At 33.9% G+C, this 24,692-nt stretch overlaps 1 protein-coding gene across 2 annotated transcripts in view; it reads right to left on the bottom strand.

Moving 5' to 3' along the window:
• The window catches only part of LOC108704460 (glutamate receptor ionotropic, delta-2-like), a 599,719-nt gene that overhangs the window by 329,916 nt on the left and 245,111 nt on the right, over positions 1 to 24,692 (bottom strand). For both annotated transcript variants that reach the window (XM_041579681.1, XM_041579682.1), the window contains exon 3: positions 1,251 to 1,535. In XM_041579681.1, coding sequence (XP_041435615.1) covers positions 1,251 to 1,535 — 285 coding nt within the window. The remainder of the gene's footprint in view (positions 1 to 1,250; positions 1,536 to 24,692) is intronic.

Genomic DNA, 24,692 nt, shown 5'->3' on the forward strand with positions numbered 1-24,692 from the left:
AGGTTAAAAAGTAGCTTTAATATGTTCCCTTATAAAGGCAATAATTCCATCGTCCACGGAAACTAGCAAAATTACATTTTTATAGTGCATAGAATATTTCAGTGCACATTTTCTGTAAACCAGAAGTTTCATTTCTATACTGAATGTGGCTGTCAAATACATATCCATCTATCAATCTATCAAGTGCTACATAATTAAATGCTTTCTAAAGGTATCAGCAAATCTTTTGATGGATTCTTTTTTTTCTTTTTTATTTTGCTAGTCTGATTCCATTAATTCTGCTAAAGTCCCCATGTTATGTGTAGTTACTGTATGTTGCTTCTTTTTAAGTTGTTTTCGGTTTCATTAGGTGTATTAGGGTAGGTGTATTCCCTTTCATATCTCCAAAACATTTTGAGAATTAGAGCGGTATATTCCCTTTCATATCTCCAAAACATTTTGAGAATTAGAGCTTTTTTGGGACAGAATTACTGATTGATTAATGCTCTTGATTGATTAATGCGTAACAAATATAAAAACAGAAGAATAGAACTAACAGAATGTAACTTTTATAAATTATTTATCTATATATTTATATTACAATGTGAATGTTTTATTCACATTTATGTTTATTAAGGGGCAGATTTATCAAGGGTTGAATTGAAAATTCAAATTCGGAATTCAAATTTTCATGTTTTTTATGGGACTTCAAATTCGATTAGAGTCTTTACAATTTGAATTAGATTTTTGAGATTTATCATACTCTGGACCTTTAAGGACTCCAATTTAATTATTTGTCACCTAAAATCTGCCGAATTGCTGTTTAAGTCAATCAAAGATGTCCTGGGATCTATTTGGAGTTGTTTGCAGCCTTCCTGAGTCGAGTGTTTAAAATTAGAATCAATTTTGATTCAAGTTTTTGGGTCGATCCTATTCACCCAAGTTGAAAAAATTAAATTTTTAAAATAAATTTAGAATTTCAAATTCATGTGAGTTTATGGGAGTTTAGAAAACAACACACATGAATTTGAAATTTGACCCTTGATAAATGTGCCTCTAAAAGTACTATATAAAGCAACATGGAGAAAATGTATTTATATTTAGGAGACATTAATTCTAAATGTACTGTGTGTTTTATAGTACCTGTTTATACATCATTTTAATTATGTTTTCAATACTAGGAAGCTACACTTACACCTTGTTTTTATCCTACTAGAACACTGTAAGTTAACCCCACTGATAGATATGAAAATGAAAAAACAGGAAATTACCATAGTTGTTGTCATAAAAGACAATGAATTTTTGCCAGGCATATTCAGTGACGACTCTTAAGATAACATCATTCAAGTAGACTTGTGGGCGGACAGATAGTGTATAATCATCAATTCTATTGCTTCTCTGCAACCCACAGCTACTTCTCGGTGTTCTTGCTGTAGATCTCTGAATGAAAAGATGAGGAATGTGCATAGCATCTGCCAGTGATTGCAAGGATCCTGCTGAAGCACATCCTATGGAGCTTACAAGGGCCAGTATTCCTTGGCCCATGAGGTCACAAGCTGAAAAAAATAAAAATAATATAATACTGGTTATTAGGTGCCATTGATTTTATCCATGTGTGAAAACCTTTAAAGGAAAGTGACACTTGGGGAAGATTAAAAAATCTACTTGCTTCACAAGTGTCCTATCAGCTCAATGCATATAAACAAAATAGTTTAACACTTTCCAATCCAATCCTTAAAACATCTCCTATCTTAGATGTCCAACAAAACAAAAAGTTTAAGAAGTTTTTTGATGTTCTTCTATTGATACTGAAGTTAAATCTCATTAAAGATATGCTTTCCTAGCTAATCTATTCAGAAAGATTAATTCTCAAACAAACTTTGACCCCTATACTAGACATATATGTATTAATAAACAACTATTTGGCATGCTATATTGCTTCTTCTGGTGCAGTTTACAAACATATTAACTATTGTGCCAAAGTGCCATGAATTATCATGCACAAAATGTGCATGCTTAATAATTCTGAAAAAAGCATTTTTCAAAGAAGCACACCTTTTTTTTTTAAATAATAAAAGATTTACAAAGTCCAGCAGGTTTCCTGCAGCCTTACCATGTGACCTGAGATGAAAATAAACGAAGATTGATTGGTCAATTGATTATAAAGATATAAATATTAAGAACTGTCCAAGCTTTCAGGAATTCAAAATTTGATACCACCTCAAGAATTATCTGAGATATTAAACTCTGTCCAAGGAAATGGACAGGGTTTTATTTAATTAATGGATTTTATTTAATTAATACGGTTATTGATACATTATTATTACATTGGAAGTGAAAATGTGATTTCCTAGATAATAGATTAGAATTCGATTGATTGAACCATTCTTATTTAAATCCAAATCAATCAAATTTGATATTTGCCAAAGTAAACTGCACTTATCAGTATGGATAGATTTAACAGTTCATTCAATAATCATTATAGATGTATGATATATGTTCTATTATATTACATAAAAGAGAGGTTACTTATTAAAATATGCAATACTTGAAAAAGGAATTATTTCATTAACCCTACACCCTGAGGTGAAGAACAACATGTAAAACAATACAATACAACAGTAAAATAATACGTTATTGATTCCTTACTTTTGCTTTTACATTTTTCAATAGGGGCAGATTTATCAAGGGTCAAATTTCGAATTGAAAAAAACGTCGAAATTCAACCATCGAATAGGATAGTTGAATTCGAAGGATTTTAAAGATACTACGATCGTACTCCAATCGTACTTCGAATCGAACAATTTAATCGTACGATCGTACAATTTCACTTCGACTTCTAAAAACCTAGCTAAATGTTGGCTATATGTTCTAGGAGGTCCCCATAGGCTAACATAGCAATTCGGCAGGTTTAAGGTGGCGAAGTGTCAAAGTTGACATTTTTTAAAGAGACAGTACTTAGATTATCAAATGGTCAAATAGTCGAAGCATTTTCCCTTCGAATTGAAGTCGAAGATGAATTTGGCCTGTTCGATGGTTGAAGTACACAAAAATTACTTTGAAATTCGAAGTTTTTCAATTCGAATATTTACTTCGAATTCACTTCGACCCATAGTAAATGTGCCCCTAAATGTTTTTTTTGTTATACTGTAGTAGATATAATTTAGGTTCCTCCCATCTACACATGCACAAAGTAGAATAGTCTAGTACATACTGTATACTCTAATTAGAACAGATTTGTTGTTTGTTTCGCCTGTGATATATCAAGAATGAAAGAAAAACATAGGGTATAAGTTTCTTTTTGATCTAAATCTAATCTATTCATAACAGCATCTGGTACAGCAGTCCCCCTGTAGCCAGATAAAAATGTTCCTTATACTGTAACATTCATTCTTTGCAAGAGCTTGACCGTTCTTTTCAGCATATGTATATGATTTTAGTACATTAATGGTTTGCAAAAATATCTCCCCAAAACATTGAATGCTTTTACTCAAATATTTACAATGTAGCATGTATCCTGGGCTATGTTAAGTCTGCTTCAGATTTATAATTGTGTGTATTTCATGTTTCTGTATTATAATGAATTAAGTGGTACTCTCTGGCATCAGTTTACTTCTATTGCCTGTTTTATTAGGACCTGTAATGTTTCTTATATGTAGTGAGCCATAAACCTGAGTTGAAAATAAGGACTTATGGGACCCTATGACAAGATAAGTACCATATTTATTATCACTATAAATATGTAAAAAAGCAATATTATGTGAAAGCTATAAACTCTTCCTTATAAAGCACAATAAATAGAAATGATGCCCTTGTCTTATCTAAGCGGCTCTATCATGTGTGGAAATGTTTTGTCTACATCAGTTTTTATGTCAAAAAATTGTAATTTAATACAAATAGATTATCTGTGGATCTCTCGAGTATTTATTTTACCTGCGTTTATTACATAGGATCCCTCCTTGACATGGAGGCCCATGTACAGTTCTGAAGTTATGCATGCTATATGAGTGGTCTCTCTTGTATCCCTATGCACCCCACATTGTAAGAATACACACAGTTGTTAAATTTAAGAATTATTATTAAAATTAATTTAATGTTAGTATCTATACAATAAGCAATAGTATAGTAAAAAAAACACATAAAACATGTTATAGGTTCCCTTCATGTGATGCATTTCCAATTAAGCAATAGTATTATTAATGATCAATTATATCAAGGAGTTAAAAATAATAATGATTGTCCACATTTTTTTTAAGATTCATTTGTTCAAAATCATGCAGGAAAACTTCATGATGAATCTACCACATATGGGAACATGTAATAACAGTCATAAAAATAAACACATTGCATAAATACATAAATAATGAAATTCACATTTTGAAATGTAATGCAATTACAATGCAAGCTAAAATTTGTAGGACCAGTTTATTTTTGCATATTTTTGCGCTATAGAGATAAAAGTGCCCATTTACTACTGCCTACTATGTACAAAGTGTATACAACATGCACACAGGCCCTGCATCCAGGAGAATTGTCATTTTGCTGCTTTGAGCCCCTTTAGTGCTCTTGCACTTATGTCTCTGGTCTCAGTAAATGACTACTTACATGAAGGAAACCCTCTTAGATGAAAAAACTAAAAACAAATATATATATTGGATATTAGACAGCTATTCTATAATTTGAATTGTTCATATTGCATTTTAGATTGTGGCACATTTTTTTGGGTATTCATTTCAGTAAGAAGTTCTATTACATGTACTTTGGTCTGGTGTAAACCACTAAATTAAATATTTTGGATTTGCAGTAGTTATATTAAATCTGTGCCAACGAGAAATTGTTCACACACAGGAATAATTTTTCACACTGCACATATTTTTTCTCCTAATGACTTTTATTGCATTCCCCTGAAAATGTTTAAAAGATGCCTTGATAAACCTGACACTTAAAATATGCTGTAAGTGCTGAACAGACATTGTTCTTTTAAAGTGTGAGGAATTTTAGTCAGAATAACAGAGATTCTTTACCAGACCCCTGGACAATGAAACTGGAAAACACAACAAATCATATCACTGTTGAACAAAGTTGTAACAGTAGTTATACTATAATTGGCCCCATAGCTTCACCTCTTATAAGCAAAAACAAACGTTTTTTTTTCTGGCCGTCAAAAAATGAGGTCATACATATTGCAGAACCTCTATCGTTTCTCATCCTGGGCACAATCCGAACAATTTCATAGACAAGAAGGAGAGTCTCACCTCATAAGGCTTAAAAACAGATTGCATTTATTTTATGGGCTTATTTATTTAGCTCGAGTGAAGGAATAGAGGAAAAAAACTTTGAATTTCAAATGTTTTTTATTGGCTACTTGGACCATCGAATGGGCTACTTCGACTACAACCTTCGACTTTTAATCGAACGATTTGAACTAAAAATCGTTCGACTATTCGACCATTCGATAGTCGAAGTACTGTCTCTTTAAAAAATTCTTCGACCCCCTAGTTCACCACCTAAAACCTACCGAGGCCAATGTTAGCCTATGGGGAAGGTCCCCATAGGCTTCCTAACAATTTCCTGATCGAAAGAATATCCTTCGATCGATGGATTAAAATCCTTCGAATTGTTCGATTCGAAGGATTTAATCGTTCAATCGTAGGAATATCGGTAAATCCTTCGACTTCGATATTCGAAGTCGAAGGATTTTACTTCGCAGTCGAATATTGAGGGTTAATTAACCCTCGATAGTCGACCCTAGGTAAATGTGCCCCTTAATGTTCTGACATCACAATTTATGTAAACATTGAATTGTAGCTGTATGGATATGTCAAGCAGGAAACCATGCATATGGATTGTGGCAAATAGCAATCTAATAAAGAATGTAATCATAGCAATATAGTCAAACATATTATGATTAAATGCTACCTAAACAGCAAGACATGCCACCTTATAACAACTATAGTATTGTTGTGCATCAAATAAAATTGGTTGCCCGAAGACTTCAAAGCATTTTAAGCAATTTTCAGCAAATCAAAATGGGTCAGATTTGCGCATCACTAGTGATGGAGGTGGTAAGTTTACCCAATGCATTGCAATAGTTCTTCCAATTGACCAGAAGACAGTTTACAAGCTCCCTAATGGTATTCAGTGGAACCAAGGAACCTACTAGGCCTAATAAGCAGACTTTTGAATTACATTTTTCCACCATGAATCAAGTCATTTTTGACCAGATCGTCTGTATGTAGTGACATTCATAGATCAAGTGAGTAAAGTTACTTACATTTGTGCCTCACACAATTGGGAAAGGCAAGTTCCTCTATATTAGACTTGGGCGAATTTGACCCATTTCACTTCGCCAAAAATTTGCCGTAAAATTCATATTTTTGGGATTTTTTCCAGCAAAAAAAATTTTCGGGAGCTTTTTTCAGAAATTATTGAGAGAAATTTAGACTTTGATAAATAACCCCTAACATCTTTTCATATGCAATAAGTATTTTATAATACTTACAAATATAAAAATAAAGTCTTAATCCAAACAAGGAAGATACAAGTATGAAATCTCGTACAATAATGAATCACAGTGGCATTTATTCTGGTAACATCAGTGGGAGTGAAGTAGGGGTTTAACAGAAAATGTTCTTTATTTAAGAGCCTTGGAGGCTGCTCCCAGGTTATTGGCAAAAATTACAAGCACATAGCTGCTGAGCCTCTTAAGGTATGGTAATTAAAATTTTGTAAAGATCACTTATCCATTGAAAACTCCAGGTCCCGAGCATTCTGAATAATAGATTGCATGCCTGTATTAGCAAGAATACATATAATATTTCTCCATGGTGAGTGAGACTAATTAGTTGCCTTTTCCTACTAAAAAACAGATATCAAGATAGAAAGCATTTTGGATATGACTTTGTAGACTGAGAATGTATTTTTTTACACAAATAACAGGTCACACTCAAAATGACAACATTAGAATAAATATAAATGCTTACGATAAAATATTTAAACATATAAAATAAGTATCTTCATATTAATATTAAATTGGGCACATATAATGCAGAATCCACTGAAGCATCTGAGATATATTTTTTACTGCAATAACAAAAGTGTGCATAAACTTGCCTAATCTCCAGTATTGTAATTTCATGATTTAAGAGAATGAAAGACAGTGAATAAGAATTTAAAACAATATTTAGTAACTTTTATAACTAAGGTGATCTCTGACTTAATTCCATGGCAAGTGATAAGTAAAGTATATGTATTATAATAGAATAGAAAGTGCCAGAAACATGTTGTGGAGCACTTTTCCCCAATAAAAGCACTTTGCAGTCATAGTTACTGCCTTGGATTCGTCCTGCTTTCTATTATAATACTGACTGTATCAATTTGGGTGTGGACACAGGGCACCTTGCAGTAGAATCCACCTACATATACTAAAGGTGAGCTACAGCCTATTTATAATTGATTTAAGTAAAGTATAACACTTGCCAAACACTGGTGAAATTGGTTTTTTGGTTTGGTGATTTTCTATTAAGCTAGCAAACTATCAGTTAAACAATAATACTTTGCTGCATTTATATCTAAGATAAGATGGGCAAAATTGTACCGTTTCACAACGCCGAAAAAGTCACAAATTACCCATGAGATTCACGAAACGTTGAGAAATTAGCAAAACACATTGGAGTCAATGGGCGTCAAAATTATTTGATGCCTGCAACAATTTTTATACGAGTGCCTATTTTGGCCAAATGCATTAAAGTCAATGGGCGTCAGAATAATTTTGACGTGCAACAAAGTTTAAGCGTGTGACTATTCAGACGCGCACCCACATTTTTTTTGACCTGACGATTTCTTGCCGGCGAATTCACACCTGCCTAATTTATTCACCCATCAATAAAGTTAAGTACTTAAACAAATCTGCTTTTGACTAACTCACTTATATGCATACATATGAGGCCATTGGCCAACTTAATCAATGACTGGACTTTACTTTTGACTTGTTTTTGACTCAAAATATTAAGCAAAGATAGGGCATGAGGGTTGAGAGCTTACGTTTTAAAATTCAAATACAGAACTACTGTATCTAGTGTAAAAGGTTTCTTTGCACTTATTAGACTAACTTTTCCCCTAATGTGTTTGTGTAATTTGCTGGATACATAAAATAAAGTATTCTTGGAATTCTTTAGGAATGGAGGTTTATAAATTAATTTTGTGTGAAAGAATATACATACATATATATTGTTTTTAGATAACAACAGTTTACTGGGAATTGACAAATTGTATTTGGACAAAGTGTTTAATGACCAATAATAAAACCATGAATTGCTAAGCTTTTTCTAGGTTAAACAGAAAAATACGTATTGTATGTGCTGATGCCCAGATACAGATCTTTAGAACGTCTGAGTATCTAAAAATCTTTATGTGATATGTGAGTGTTATGTCATTTTCTCACATAAAAAGACTAACCATTATCACGTAATTTTTCAAAACCAAGTGTCATGTTCTTGCTTTTAATGCAATTGCTGACCCAGTGTTCTGTTCCAATAATTGAACATGAATTCCATAATGTATTTCAGACATTTTAAAGTTCTCTGTGAATTGTTTAACATTAGATTCTACTTTTTCCTTTCTAGTGAGGAATGTGAATGTGTGCAATAATTTGAAATAGAATAGGTTTTTTTAAGTTATAATACATCATCTCAAGACCTTGTCTTGTCAAAGTTTAAAAATGATAGTAAAAATAATTTCAACTTCATTGAAAGCAGATATGTACTTAGTGAGAGAAGCCTTTTCAAGTGTGAAGGGAATAGGTGTTGGAACAAAGGAGATGTGATAAGTGGCAATAAAAATAGTTTATTCAGATATGGTTAATAAAATGGGACATCTTCAGTTTTTACATCAGTTGGTTAAAATCTGATGAGGTATGGCCACTAGTGCCTTGAAAAATGCTACAAATCATATACATGTACTATAGTTTGGCACCATATTGGTTACTCATGATACTTGCAAGTTTCAGACATACAATTCTCAATTTCCTGATTGTACAGCCACATACATTATCCACCATGCACAATGTAACCAAGGTTGTTGCTTTAACTGCAGTGTACCAACTCCAACCACTAAAATCACAGTGAGGACACCACTCTGCAGGACCCCAGACCAGCGTTTTCAAGAAGTATGGTCACAAGATAAAAGTATTTTTTACTTTCCTTGTCCTACAGAAAAACATGCAATATGAACACAAATGTTGCAGGTGTTGTTTTTTTAAAGGTATTTGTGTCCAAACAGGTTCTTGCACCTCGAACTTGGTAATAGATCCAGGGTTCTAAAGCACTTACTGCATTTTAAGGCAGTGCAAGGAAAAGGAAGCTGGCAGGCACAAATCAGCTTGCAGATATTAAAATGCTGGAATTTTGGTAAAACCATATAAAACTACATAGATACATATTTGTTCATTGTGTCTGTTTGTATAGGACTGTTAAAAAGAAATATAAAATCTCTTTTAGGTAAATTTGTTAGTATACAGAGCAATGACCACCATAGATGGTAAGAAAATATGTAAACCTGAAACAGTAGAATGGTTGCAAGCTGTGAAACAAAGGTCTTTGCAGAATGGAAGAAGTTAGGTTAATAGGTCACTTTTCTTTTTGTTGAACTTTTGTTTTGGTGATAGAAATGAAAACCTAGCTTATTACTTAAACCTGAAGCATCATTGCATCAATCATAGAACCAACATCTCAAACTGAACTTTTCAGTTACAACCAAAACAGACCATTACCTTGACTACAAAAAGTGAAAAAAATGGTGGCATATAATAAATTCAGACAGGTGACCAGTAAAGGTTCCTGCTGATTTGTTGCTGTAGATGACTACAGAAAACAATGTACCTTTTATTAACTCCTTAGATTATAACTATATCATGGACAATATTCTTCTCAAGGAATTTTTTTCATAAATGTTTGTAAACTTATCAAGATAAACCTTTTATAGAAACAAAGGCTTAAAGGGATACTCTCATGGGAAAACATGTTTGTTTCAAAATGCATCAGTTTATAGTGCTGCTCCAGCAGAATTCTGCACTGAAATCCATTTTTCAAAAGAGCAAACAGATTTTTTATTCAGTTTTGAAATCTGACATGGGGCTAGACATTTTGTCAATTTCCCAGCTGCCCCTGGTCATGTGACTTGTGCTCTGATGAACTTTAGTCACTCTTTACTGCTATACTGCAAGTTTCCCCCCAGCAGCCTAACAAAACAACAATGGGAATGTAACCAGATAGCAGCTCACATGACTGGGGCAGCTGGGAAACTGGCAATATGTCTAGCCCCATGTCAGATTTCAAAATTGAATATAAAAAATATGTTTGCACTTTTGAAAAATGGTTTTCACATGACAGTATCCCTTTGAAGATGTCTGGTGATAGATTTATTCAAATGTGTATTTTTATATAATAAACCTATCATAATGATAGCAGCTGAAATTCTATAGGAAAATTCACACTGTGTGAGAAAATAACAAGCTGCCAAAAATATCAATATACCATCAGAACAGTTTTGCAATAAAAAAATTCACTTAGGAGTTCAAGGCAATGTTTTGTCAGCAAGTGTCACTAAATCAAACCAAAGTAAAAGAAGTTGTTCTCCCTGTTTTACAGACCTAAAGGGATTATGTGGGTTTTGTTTGCAAAAAATAAAAAGACAGTATACTGCGATTCTGAGTAATGTTAATTTTTCAATAGAGATGGGTTTAACATACTCCTTACAGACTTGTCTGCTACATAACCTATGCTGACTAGGTGCACCTGGATGACCTCCCACAAATACATATTAATATATCAGATAACAGCACAGGTAAAAAAAAAAAAAAAGTCCTTAAATTGGGGTTTGATATTAAAACTGCAATTGGATTGAATCACTATACAAAATTGTAATACAGTATAATTCCTGAGGTGCCAGTTACTACATACCCAGGACTTGGTTTTTGGTTAACCTGGTTATTATATATTATATATACACCACTACAGTTTCACAGACAAAAATCATATGGTAAAGGGTTAATACAGGTGAAAAGCTGACTACATATATGTTGGCACTTAGTTCAGTTTAATAAACTTTTAATTTTTTTATTTTTTAGTATCTGAATGCAACAAATGCAAGCCCCTGGGTTTAGTTCCTGGAGTTCCTGCAGGGAGGACATAGATGTCAATTACTCTCATTGTAAATATCTGCAATATAGTTTACTGTATGTAGACCTAATGTTGTTTTGTACTTATTTGTTACTACAGTATATATGTGTAAGAATAGATAAAATAAATGTACATTTTAATGGAACCCTCTCATCTACCAATAAACTATCCTAACCAAGAATATGTTCATGTGTATATGAGAATAAATAGCCTTGGGTAACAATATACTTTCATTTAGAAACTTTAATTTTTATTGCATTGGGGAGTATATTTTCAGGTAGTGATGATATGTCTGCTTCCATCCAGTTAAAAAACAAACAAACAAACACAGCAGTCCTGTCATGCAGAAAGACATCCCAAGATAATACAGATAATTATAGGTTTTTCCAGCTGTTACCTTTGTTTCTTGGAGAAGCTTACATGATTGCTCCAGCTAGGACATTGCAACAAAGTATATAATATCTATTTATCTATCTGCAGCAAACATCACATAGATTTCTATAGTTGACATCACTGGAGCATTCAAAGGCTTTTCCTTGAGGATATGTGGTTGGTCTAACTAGTTGTCTAAGCTCTAAAGAAAATAATTGACATTAGGAAAGCGATTGTTAAAAGTATTAGGAAGACAACTGTCAACAACTAAACTCTGTTCAGGGACAACCAATAGTGTCACTGTATTATATGATTTTCATTGCTATTTAGATCAATTTACAGTATATTTCAGGATCAAAGGTCTGACAATAAGGGGAAAATTTACTTAAGGTCGGATATCGAGGGTTAATTAACAATCGATATTTGACTGTCGAAGTTAAAACCTTCGACTTCGAATATCGAAGTCTAAGGATTTAGCGATCTGCTTCGATCGAATGATTAAATCCTTCGAATCGTTCGATTCGAAGGATTTTAATCCATCGATTGAACGATTTTTGTTCGACCAAAAAAAGCTACCAAAGCCTATGGGGACCTTCCCCATAGGCTAACATTGACTTCGGTAGCTTTTAGGTGGTGAACTAGGGGGTCGAAGTTTTTTCTTAAAGAGACAGTACTTCGACTATCGAATGGTCAAATAGTCGAACGATTTTTAGTTTGAATCGTTCGATACGAAGGTCGAAGTAGCCCATTCAATGGTCGAAGTAGCCAAAAAAAAACATTTGAAATTCGAAGTTTTTTTCCTCTATTCCTTCACTCGAGCTAAGTAAATTGGCCCCTAAGAGTGAGCAAGTAATTATTGAGAAAAGAATGGAAATGCTCATACTATGTTTATATCATTGAGGATACTGTTTGGAGGGGTTGGAAATGTGTTTTTTTGGTGGTCTGTCACTTTTCGTGAGCCTTTAGGGCTTGTTTATTAAAGCGTATAAACATATGTCAGAGAAAAAATGTCTGAAAAATATGTCAACCTGGCATTTGAGTCCAAGATTCTAAGGGGCAGATTTATCAAGGGTTGAATTTCGAAGTACAAAAAACTTTAAATTCGACCATCGAATTAAAAAACTGTAATTCTTTGATTTGGCAATCCGGCAATCGAATAAAAAACGTTCAATCGAATGATTTTAGAGTACGATCGAATGATTTTTATTCAATGTGTAAAGACTTAGAAAAATGCATTAGAAGGTCCCCATAGGCTAACATAGCACTTCGTCAGTTTTAATTTGGCGAAATATTAAAGTCGAAGTATTTTTTGAAGAGACAGTACTTCGATTATCAAATGGTCGAATATTGGAACGATTTTTACTTTGAATCGAAGTCGAAGTAAATTCAAAGTCGTAGTATCCTATTTGATGGTCGAAGTATCCAAAAAATTACTTCGAATTTCGAATTTTTTTACTACGAAAATTCCCTCGAATTCGCTTCAACCCTTAGTAAATCTGCCCCTAAGTGATCCCTTGATATCATTTCAGGTTTTTTCATCAATCTGTTGTAGTGGGGTAATTTGGCATTGCTGCTCTTGTGGAGAAAGGTTGGACAACTTGCTACATGTACTTTACAGCACTGATATTTGTAAGATAAAAGTAATTATTAATGTTTTTAACTTGACTTAAAAAAACTTGTATAAAAGTATAATATGAGTATATGAGTAGGAATAGGAAATTAAAAGTTCATCAGTATTTCATTCAACAGTGACCTCATATGACCTGATTCACTGAATGTGAGACTTTATACCCAGGTATGGGACCTGTTATCCAGAATACTCAGCACTTGGTGTTTTTCCATAATTTGGATCTCCATAACTTAAGACTACTAAAAACCATGTAAACATTTAATAAACCCATTGGGCTTGTTTTACCTCCAATAAGGATTAATAATATCTTAGTTTGGATCAAGTACAAGGTACTGATTTAGTAAAAAAAAATATATATATATTTTTTAAAATTTGAATTATTTGTTTATAATTGAGTCTATGGGAGATGGCCATCCCGTAATTCAGAGCTTTCTGGATACCGGGTTTCCGGATAATGGATCCCTTACCCATATATTTATTTGGGAATTAAAAACATAACTACTGCTATAAACAAGGCTGCTATAGTATGCTTTACAGGTCAATTACGAATGCAAATGCAGTGTGCAAGGTGTTATTTTGATCTCAAATTGTCATGTTTTTACCCAGCATTTTAATCATAACTTAAGCAGCACAGGACCCACACTAATTGCGCAATGTTTATGTTGTGTGCTTGTGTTTTTTTTGCAAATGAGTGCATTTTGTGACTATGGTTTGTGTCATATCTGCAGCACATGTTCTAAATGCCATTTGCATTCCATTCATATAGCACAAGCTTGTGGTGCTCCAGGGTTCATCAGGCTCGATAGGCACAGCTGACCACCATTTATCAAAAGAGGTGAAATAGATGCATTGGCAACCCTGGTGACATGCAGGAGTTTGTGTACCCAGTTTAGAGCACTTGCACTGGCTGGTACCTTCATAAATGACTCCTCAAATTATTAACTTTAGGATATTGTATATACTGTATTGAGTCAGGAAATAGGCCATTATTCATATCAATGTAAATATGAGAACAACTTGAATATCTGATACAAATTAATTATGATTCATTCTCCAAACGTACTGAGCACAAATATATATGCTGTTCTCTAATATGCTTTCTATCAAGTTATCCATCTAGCTACAGTATCTGTGTTTGTCTCTCATTTTATGCAGCTCTGGCTATGTAGAAAAAGTTATATTTGGGTCAGAAAACACTTGGTTTAAATTCTCATAGTATGCTTAACATTATCAGAGAACAAATTGATACTTAATGATGCTGTAATGATAGCTACTTTAATGTATTATTCGATTAAACAGTTTTTCATACAGACACATTTTTGAAGGCTGCAGATTTAACAACTTCAACTATAGAGTGCATGATTCCAGTAGATGAATAATATTCCCATGTAATATAATTATATCATCGAGCAAGCTACTTAACCATGATGATAATGTAATTATTTCATAATAATTAATTAGATATTACAGGAAAATAGAAATTACCTACCTGTTTGGTACTATTATAGCACATACAGTAATGTTTCAATTGGCAGTCTATTCTGCTGAAACCAGCTAATGCAAACAAATGGGAAAAAATGCAATTTCAGCGCCTTATTTCTCACTTAAGGCTTATGTGAAACATTGATTGATAGGTCTTCTCTGCACTTACTTTTCTGCAATTCATTACCATACTCTTTCCATAACCCTCTTTAATTGTAAATGAAAATATGACTCAGTGTAATCAGCAACTGCATAAGCAGACCTACTAGTTGTCATGGAAACCTTCAACAAGCCTGTAACTCAATAAAAGATGGCATAATAGGCAGAGTGTGTGTCAGTGTTTGTGTGTACACAAATTAAATGCAATACAGCTTGTTATTTGTATAGCCTTTATTTGAACTACTAGATGACCGCCTTAGAATGTCATATGTAATCTCTGTCAATAATCTTCAAGTAATAAAAATATTCTACTCTTTATTAGTTAATTAGAACAACTTATAAATGGCACTCATTTTTTTTTTGTATTATTCCTTCTGGAAAATATGTTCTTGACCTATGAAACTAAGAAACTAAAGGTCATATAAAGAGACTTTCATTAAAGGTTTCCAATACAGCTAAACACCTCTATCAATGACATTGTTCGATTTTTCAAGATTCAAAATTAAAAGCATTTGTTAATGGTAAGTTACACAAACATACATAAGGAAACAAAAATTATCTGCAACAGGATTCATCATTGCCACTTCACTATCCTCTTTGTTCAGGGTATTCTGTAGGAATTTTCATATGAACAGGAAAAATATTATGGTAGCAATTCAAGAGACACTGTAGATTCATTTGCTGCACTTAGTACAAGCTGAATAACGATGCCCTGTTTATTGTTGTTGAAATACATTTTTTAAATATTCCATCATTGGGAATACAGGTATAAGATCTCTTATCTAGAGTGCTTGGTACCTGTGGTTTTCAGGATAAGGGTCTTTACTTAATTTGGATTACCATAATTTAGGTCTACTAAAAAATGATTTACTGTAAGTATTAAAAATACCCAATAGAATTTTTTTTGGGACGGTACTGGTTTTTTTATAACAGAGAAAACGCAAATCATAAAAAAAATAGATTATATAATACAATTTTATAATATATATGTTATATATTATATTAAAATGGTCTCTGTGGGAGATGGCTTTGCTTTATATACCCCCCTCAGCTTCACACTTTCAACCATATATACAGTATCTCCAATAGAACTCAAACTTGTGTATATAATGGGAGCAGCCAGTCAGACTCATTTATAAACTTTGCACAGATCAGAATGATTCGCACAGTGAATATATTTGCCCTGCACAAGGTTATATTTATAAAGCTGGATAAGAGTGGTGTATCTAATGTGCAAACAGAATTGCAATTCTTTTTGCCACTGCTAATGTCCATAAGAGCTTTTTAAATATGGCAAAAATTGCAAATTGCGAATATCTATGCACACTCTTATTCCACCAAAGACTTTGGTGGCAGAAAAAATACATTTCACAAAAAACAGCTTCGCAAATTGAGAATTCAAATTGCTGTCAGTGCTTTTTTTCAAGCACAACAACCTTGCACAGTAGTCACAGTCATGCAAACAAGTGGTACAACATGGTGCAACAATAAGATAAAATAACTTTTGTAAAAATAATGTAAGGTAGACTAAGAATTGTCTGTGTATACTTGTAAAGTCAAATAAACCATTTGCTTGCCAGACTGACATCTTGTTTTTAAACCTGTTTTATTATGAATGATATTAGCATCTAGTTGTTATGTTTTTTGGACATATACCTGTATATTATATGTTAATTATGTCTTTGAACAAGAACATGGACCCATGTTGATGGGTGACCATCAGTAGTGTTGAAATCTAAGGATATTACCAGGAACCCAGCAGTTTACTCAAATAGGTGAGAGGTAAGGAAACTGCATAGTAAGCAGTAGGTTTCTGCTTCAAATCCAGGCAGGGTGTTGCACTCCCTCTTCCCTGAGGTGCACTGACTTTTCCTTGGCATTTTTCTCTGAGCTTCTCTTCCCACATGAGCTCAATAGCATTGAGTGCGGGTGATTCTGCTGGTCAGTCCGCCAAAGTCTGTACCCTGACTTCCAGTTCTTCTCAAAGTAGATTTGGCCTAGTTTAAAAGTATGGCTTGGATTGTCTTGCTACATAATGAAATATGGACCAATTGAACTCTGAACACAGGTAATGGCATTTCATTGTAAAAAAAAACAAACACATATCTAAAGTTATTCTAAACTTTTTGAATATTAGAATGTGTCTAGTAGCGTCTATGTCTAGGAGCGTTCACCCTAAATCAACGCTAAACTGAAGAATCTACTCAGATGAGCAAATTGATTAGGATTTTATCCTAGATTTATCCCCAGAAGTGATAAAAAGCCAAAAGGCATATAAAAGCAGAGTGGGTTCATCCCCAGTAAAAACAATGATAAAACAAATATGCAGAACTGGAACTCTATGCACTCCCACTTGTATGAGTTCCACTCAGCCACAAGTTGAATCCGCCCTTCAACCAGGTTCCAGACAGGCCAATCCACCCATCCTCATTGTTCCCATGGCCATTCATCAAACGGAAGCATCATCAAACTAAAGCATCTGCGAGTGGTTCCCATGGTAATCCTGAGTACACTCGTACAACTCCCGTACCAGCTAGCAGCATGCTCCTCCCACAGGCAGCTGACTCCTCTCATCAGCTACTACATGTATGGGGTGCCAAGCCTCTCTGCCACACACCTGTAGCATTCGGCAAAGCAAAACCCCTAATACTTCATGGAATATCAGAGTTTTGCGGTCCAATAAGGGATCAAATGATAATATTCTAATCAATCACTCAAATCCCAGCTATAGGAACCAGGGAACCGCCATATGCAGTATGTTAGTAATACACTTGCCATGTATTTCATTAGCCATCAAACTGAACTCAGACAGATTCCAGGCACACTAGTCTGTATTCCTATGGCAAGCAAATAGCTCAGTATGACAGAGCTCACTCAACCAGTGGGGTGTTAAAAATTCCTGAACAAAAAAGTGAATAAGAATAGTAAATAGTCACAGGTTCATATTTCAAAGTCAACAATCTTAAATCAATCAATATCAATCAGGAGGAGTCGTGACAGTACACTGAAAAATGCCACATACTGTTCAAAACTAGTATACATGTTCTAATGCGCTAATAGCTCCAGGGCTTTCCTTTCTTGTAGCAATAGACACCGAATATATTACTGTTCTGGGTGGGCACAGAAGATGACCTCATTTCCTTTAGCAGAGTTCTGAATGACCTTGCTTCCCCGATTAAATCGACTATGACTTTTGACGCACAATATGTCCATTACTTCGATCTGACTATTAAGTCTGTGGGAAAGGTGGGCACGACTCTTTATAAAAAAACACAAGGGGTCCTATACTCTCATTCTCGTATTAGAAATAAATAATAATAGTAATAGTAGTAAATATAATAAGTGGAATTCTATATGTGGAAGTCTATTTATTAAAGGTCAATTTTTAGTAGTTTTTAGAGGTTTATGAAACCATTTCTAAACTGACATTCTCTAAAACCATGAATGTCATGGAATTTATTAAAAGATCCTAATATAAAATGTACAAACAAAAAAATGCCCTGAATGACAGGTTAAAAAATATGAATACCTATGTTTTTCGGATGATTCCTAGCAAAAAAAAACAAACCCCAAAACCTTTTAAAGTCCGAATTGATTAAAAGTGGTCCTATTGACTTCTATAGAACCTTGTAACTTGGCAAATCTTTGCATTGGAGGTTTTCATAGGAAAACCACACATTTTTCAAGATTCGTGGAAAAAACAGAGATTTGTCCAAAATCAAAGTAACCTCAACTACTTCCTTACACACTCAAAGATCAGTTTATTTACTATGCAATAGAAACTGCATAGTAAAGCTTGAAGCTTGCATGATCTAAAATAGTAAAGCCATTTCTTGATTAACTGTGCTGTTTGCAAAATGAATATGATAAACACCACAGCAGTGGAATATTAAAGGTTAGCTAAAATATATGGGATTAAACAAAATTATACTGATCAAGTTCTAACTTCTCATGGAAATCGGTACAACTCCTTTCATCAAACCATGTAATAAAAGAAAAAGTATGTTGCTAGCAAATAATTGAAAAGAAAATTTCACACATTGTTCTGCTGAATTCAGCTGTACTTGAAAGTGACAAATTGGGTGATTTTTTTTTTGTTAGGTATTTTTTCCCTAGCAGCAAAGTCAGTGTATAGGCACATAAAATAGCACAACATAATATTGACATGAGAAAGATTTGTACGGCAGGCATCCTGTGTATTAAAGTTGATGAATTTTAGAACAGTTTAGTGAGATGGTGTTCTGACTTGTAATTGAGAAATTTCAAACATTTACTTGGCTTTTATATATCATTACATCATTTTGATTTGCAGCTATGGCCTTTTTCATATATTACATTTATTCAGCCTGAATGTTGACGGGCAATCTTTATTCCATTTGCTTTACATAGCTGAAATGAGACATACATTTGACTATGCATCCCAAATAATTCCATGCATCATGTGGCATCCTTGCCGCAAACTGGCAATCTGGACAGCTAAGTGGCAGATGAGATTCAATGTTGACAAATGTAAAGTCATGCACCTAGGATATAAAAACATCCAAGCCACTTATACCCATAATTGGACTGCACTAAGCAAATCCATAATGGAAAAAGGACATTTGATTCCTTGTAGATAATAAACTTGGATATAGTACACAATGCCAGTCAGCAGCATCAAGGGCAAACAAGGTCTTGAGCTGTATTAAAAGGGGCATGGATTAATGGCAGAAGGGGTTGATTCTTATCAGGGGAAATCCTGGGGCTGCCACACTTAAAACAGCATCAGATCTAAGGGGGGCTGTATCGCTAGTTCAATGAAGGTTTTATGAAGTTTTTATGCACCGTTTTCCACCCTCCCTAAATGAGCCCTGCAATGTTCTAGGTATTGTCAGTACTGGGAGATTTAACAATGATGATACAAATAACTGTTCCCCTAATGTTCATCTTTAAATGAAAGAGTATAAGAGCAGTCTAAGCACAGTGGTTAGCACTAAGTGACAGCTTGACTAATTTCAGTGCAGCATACCACAAATAACCCCTTTATAAATAAATACGGTCTTGAACCATCAGCAGTACAAAACAATCGTTATATATCAACATTTATTTTAACTTAACTATTTAGACTGTCTTTTACCACTTCTTAAAATTAAAAAAAAAAACAGTTCCATTTACTCAAGTACTTCTACAGCAAGTACAGAAGGGAACACCAGTGAGACAAAGTAAATATAATGGGTAATTTATGGCATACTGTACTGTGACTGAATACTGTTCTTTTAAGTGGTGCAGTGTAGTCCTCCATGCATTCTTACTATAAGGAAAGCAACATCACAAAATAATTGATTTCAGTTCTAAGCATAAGAAATACAATCTATTGCTCCTGCAATGCTGCCCCCCTTGCCAGCCTACGCCAGTTCTGGGGGGAGACCGCAACACTAGTGCGGAAAAGGCAATTTTGTTTCCTCACTCTAATAAAGCTGAATTTCCAGTTTAAAAAATAGAAATTTGTCTCTTAAAGGTATCAATCAGCCACCCTTGGTGGTAACCTATTAGGCTATTTTTTCTATTTGCCCCATTGGGACAGCGCCCCTGAATCAATTTATAACACAAGTAAAATAACAGTATGTCTTCCAGCAGTGTAAGCAACTATTTAATTGAGCCATGGTTTACCTTTTAACAATGAAGCATAACTGGTTTTTATTTTACACAGGAGGATTTATTTTTCTCTGCTTGGAGACTTGAGAGTTTTGGTATTGCTTTAGTGATGAACAAAACAGGTTCAGGCACCTTTTCAGGTTTATTGTTTGAGGAATATTAATCAACAGGTTTTCACAGAAGTCTCTGAAAAGGTCAGAGTGTTGTTATTAACATTTAAAAAGATCCAAGCAGATGTTTTAGGAATAGTTTTTTTTCTATTTTTAGCTATATTTTAGTAACTAGAGATCTGTATGCCATGAAGTATTTCTCAGGGCTAACATCCAGCAGGGTCCTATTTAATTGCAGTAATTTTACTCATGCAAAAAATGACAATTATGTTAATAAAAGGCCACTGCACTTAAGGATAATGCTGCAAAGGGGCCAAGCCTGGATAATATCAAGTAAAAACCACTAAATCCTCTCTGCTACAAATATACAAAATAATATGTTCATTCTATAAACTAGCAGCACATTGTTCATGGGAGAACAATATTATGGAAGCACCAAAAACATGTGTTTTGAGTCTTAACCTCACTCAGGTACCAGCATATGGAAGCTTGCTAGCAACACTCAACAGCTTTGTAGCTAAAGAACATTCAAAATGATGAAGCAAGTTTTGTTCTAACATTACACAGCGCACCATGGCACAACATATCATAGCATAATGATTTTAAATGATTGTTTTTTTTCAAACATCTAGATCTATCTATAGTAAATATTGACAGAAAGAATTCTTTTGTTCCATTTGTTAATATTGTTAGATATAATCTTTTGGTACCTTACAGGGGGAAAACATCTCTATTCACCATGTTTGTGAGATGGGCTGCTTTTTATTATATAGGGGGTTATTTATTAAAGTTTGATTTTTTCTGGTCAGACTTTTAAAGGGGAAATATTTTTCTTTTTATTAAACCCCAATGGTGTTAAAAGTCTGAATAAAAAAGTACTCCAACTCAGACCTGCCGAGTTTATGTAAAAGTCAATGGCAGATGTGTTTGGAAGATATCCTGATCTGCGCTGGGTTTTGTTCAATAATCCGGATTTTTTTGGTTTTGGGTGTCAAATTCAATAAAAGTTGCAGGTTTCAGGCATCAAATCCAAAAAAGTCACAGTTTTTGGTGACAAATCTGAACGCACAGTTCAGATTTTTTCATTTATTGAGTCTCCCCCGCACTAGAAATTTTTTGAAAATGTGATAAATAGGGGGGGAAAGTCAGTGCAGATTTGGTTGGAGTAGTTTTCAGAAAATAGTGAGAAAATTTCGGATTTTGATAAATAACCCCCTTAGTGTCAGTGAAATGATGGGTATACACCCCAGTGTACCTTATGCCAAGAAATCAGTTTTAATAAGCATTTCTACTCACATTGCATTATTTAAAGTTATCCAGAGTTTTTTTAAATGTTTTATAAAAACATGAGATATATAATATCAAGATGGATCTATCTATCTACAGTATCTATGTCCACAGACCTTTGCATGATACTCTCTTAAGTTAATGCATATACCATATGGCATTATCAACTAGAGGTAAAAAAAATTAAGTAGGCTATGTAAATTATTTATACAATACATGAACGTTCTTGAATATTATATTAGATACTTTTAAATTGTACTATTCTATTTTTTGCTTGAAATATTTTCTCCAGCTGTGTTTTCCTTGCAAATTGTAAGAAGAAGCAATCTGTCTGATGGCAGCTGGTAGTATGCAGTTTGAGCAGTGTGAAATAGCAGCCTGCCACATGAAATAAAACATATTGCCTCTGTTCCCCAATGTTGAAATTAATGGGGCTTATTTAGCTCATGTAAGATATCATTGTCTGGTATTATATTTCCCAAAGCCATCCCTACATTTCAAGGTGCTACAGTATACTGTGCATTCGCTGAAGGTACATATATTATACATATTTAATTTTTTTATTGCATTCTGTTATCAGTAAACCCTGTTACCCAGAAAGTCCCAAATTATAGGAAGGGGATCGCCCATAGATTCCATTGTAATCAAATAAATAAACATTTATCAAAATCATTTCCTTTTTCTCTGTAATAATAAAACAGTATCTTGTACATTATCCTAACTAAAATACAACTAATCCTTATTGGAGGCAAAACAATCCTACTGGGTTCAATGTTTAAATGATATTTAAGTTATGGAGATCGAAATTGCAGAAAGATCCTTTGTTTGAAATACCCCAGCTCCCAAACATGCTGGATAACAGGTCCCATACTTGTAATATATTGCACTAAATATAAAACAGCATTCAGGCTGACTGTATATCAGAAAAATGTTATAATAAAGGTGACTTGCATTTGAACCTAGTGATATATAATACATTAGATCAAATATCCTTTTAGCGATGGGTAGCTTAAAATAGTGTTATAGAAACATTTTATGATTATTTTTTTCCTCGCTTTTCCAAAAAGCAGTCCTTTGTCCACCTACATGAAATAATGAGATTTTGCTGTGCATAAGCCAGAGAATAAATTTCACCAATATATTCATTAAAAATAAGATATTTTAATAGGATGCTAGTATCTCACTGATTATGCTATAGATATAATTTTAGTCCTTGTAAAGTAGCCAGTAAGAATGACACGGTGACAACAGAAACTTTATGCAAAAATTTTAACATTTTATTTTATATTATTTTATTGTATGTTATGACATATTATTTCATTTTATCACTATTCATTATCATTTTGTGCAAAATATTGAACTTGAATAAACAGTAAGTTTAAAAAAAAAAGATATTTTATAAATAAAGAAAAATGAGAAAAGTGGTTCAAGTAAGTTTTATAAATGGAAAGGCACGTAATTTTACCAAATCTGGTCAAGTTCTAACAACCTTATTCATTTCCTCTACTTTGGATAGTCACAGTCATACAATTTTGGACATCACAAGCCTGCTGCGTCCCTACAGTCACTTCTGGTACCTGTAACGCTGTGTGATTTTTCTCTTCCTGTGTATGCGCTCTATGAAAAGTTGCAGACATGAAGTATTTATGCTGAGTTCTATAAAGCAACCAAAGTTATTGTTCACACAGAAGTTGGTGTGTCTGTCCTCACTTACAGAGAAGCTGCACAAGCAGTTCAGATCAGCTCTCTACTAACACATAGAACCTATATCATCAGCAAACATAGAAAAAGTACCCACCTCCAGGTCATTAATAAACAAGTTGAAAAGCAAAGGACCAAGTATAGAGCCCCGCGTTACTCCACTAGCAACATTGGTCCAATTAGAAAATGTTCCATTTACCACCATTCATTGTAATCCATCTTTTAGCCAGTTATCTATTCAGGTAAAAATACTGTACTATGTTCCAGGCCATCATTCCTTAATTTAACCAGTAACTTTCTGTATAGCATTGTATCAAATGCTTTAGCAAAGTCTAAGTAGATCACATCCACTGCCTACCCAGAATCACGGTCCCTGCTCACCTTCTTATAAAAGAAAATTAAATTATCAGGTAAAATGGAATATAAAAATATATATATAAAATTATGATATAATTGGTATCACTGAAACCTGGTGGGATGAAACATGTGACTGGACTGTGAATTTAAATGGTTACACCCTTTTTAGGAGGGACAGAGGGATTAAAAATGGTGGAGGAGTGTGTTTGTATGTAAAGCCTGAATCAAAGCCATTAACTAATGAAATAACCATTGCTGGCACTGGTGAGGGAGTGGAATCCCTCTGGGTAAAGATTTTGACTGGGCAAAAGGTGACAAATAGAATTATCATTGGTGTATGCTATAAACCACCTCGTATAGGTGACGAGTATGAAGCCCAGCTACTCTTGCAGATACAAGCTGCTTCACAGCTGGGTCAAGTTGATGCTATGAGTGACTCCAATTATCCAGACATTGACTGGGGTAATGGGGTTGCGAAGAAAGAAAAAGCTAGTAGGTTTGTACATTTGCTGAATGACAACTTTTTATTCCAGCTCGTTCAAGAACCTACTAGGAATAACTCACTTTTGGACCTTGTAATAACTACTAATACTGAACTCATCTCTAGCATTTGTGTGGGTGACGATTTGGGGGAATAGTGATCATAACATGGTCTCCTATGAGATTCTGTTGCAGAAGCAATTCTATCAGGGAGTAACTACAACAATAAATTTCAGACGTGCAAACTTTGACAGTATAAGGACAACTTATAAACACAGAACAAAACACAGAACAGAAATGGGAAGTCTTTAAAATGCTGCTTAA

The sequence above is a fragment of the Xenopus laevis genome, chromosome 1S, assembly GCF_017654675.1.
Source record: "Xenopus laevis strain J_2021 chromosome 1S, Xenopus_laevis_v10.1, whole genome shotgun sequence".
NCBI lineage: Eukaryota > Metazoa > Chordata > Amphibia > Anura > Pipidae > Xenopus > Xenopus laevis.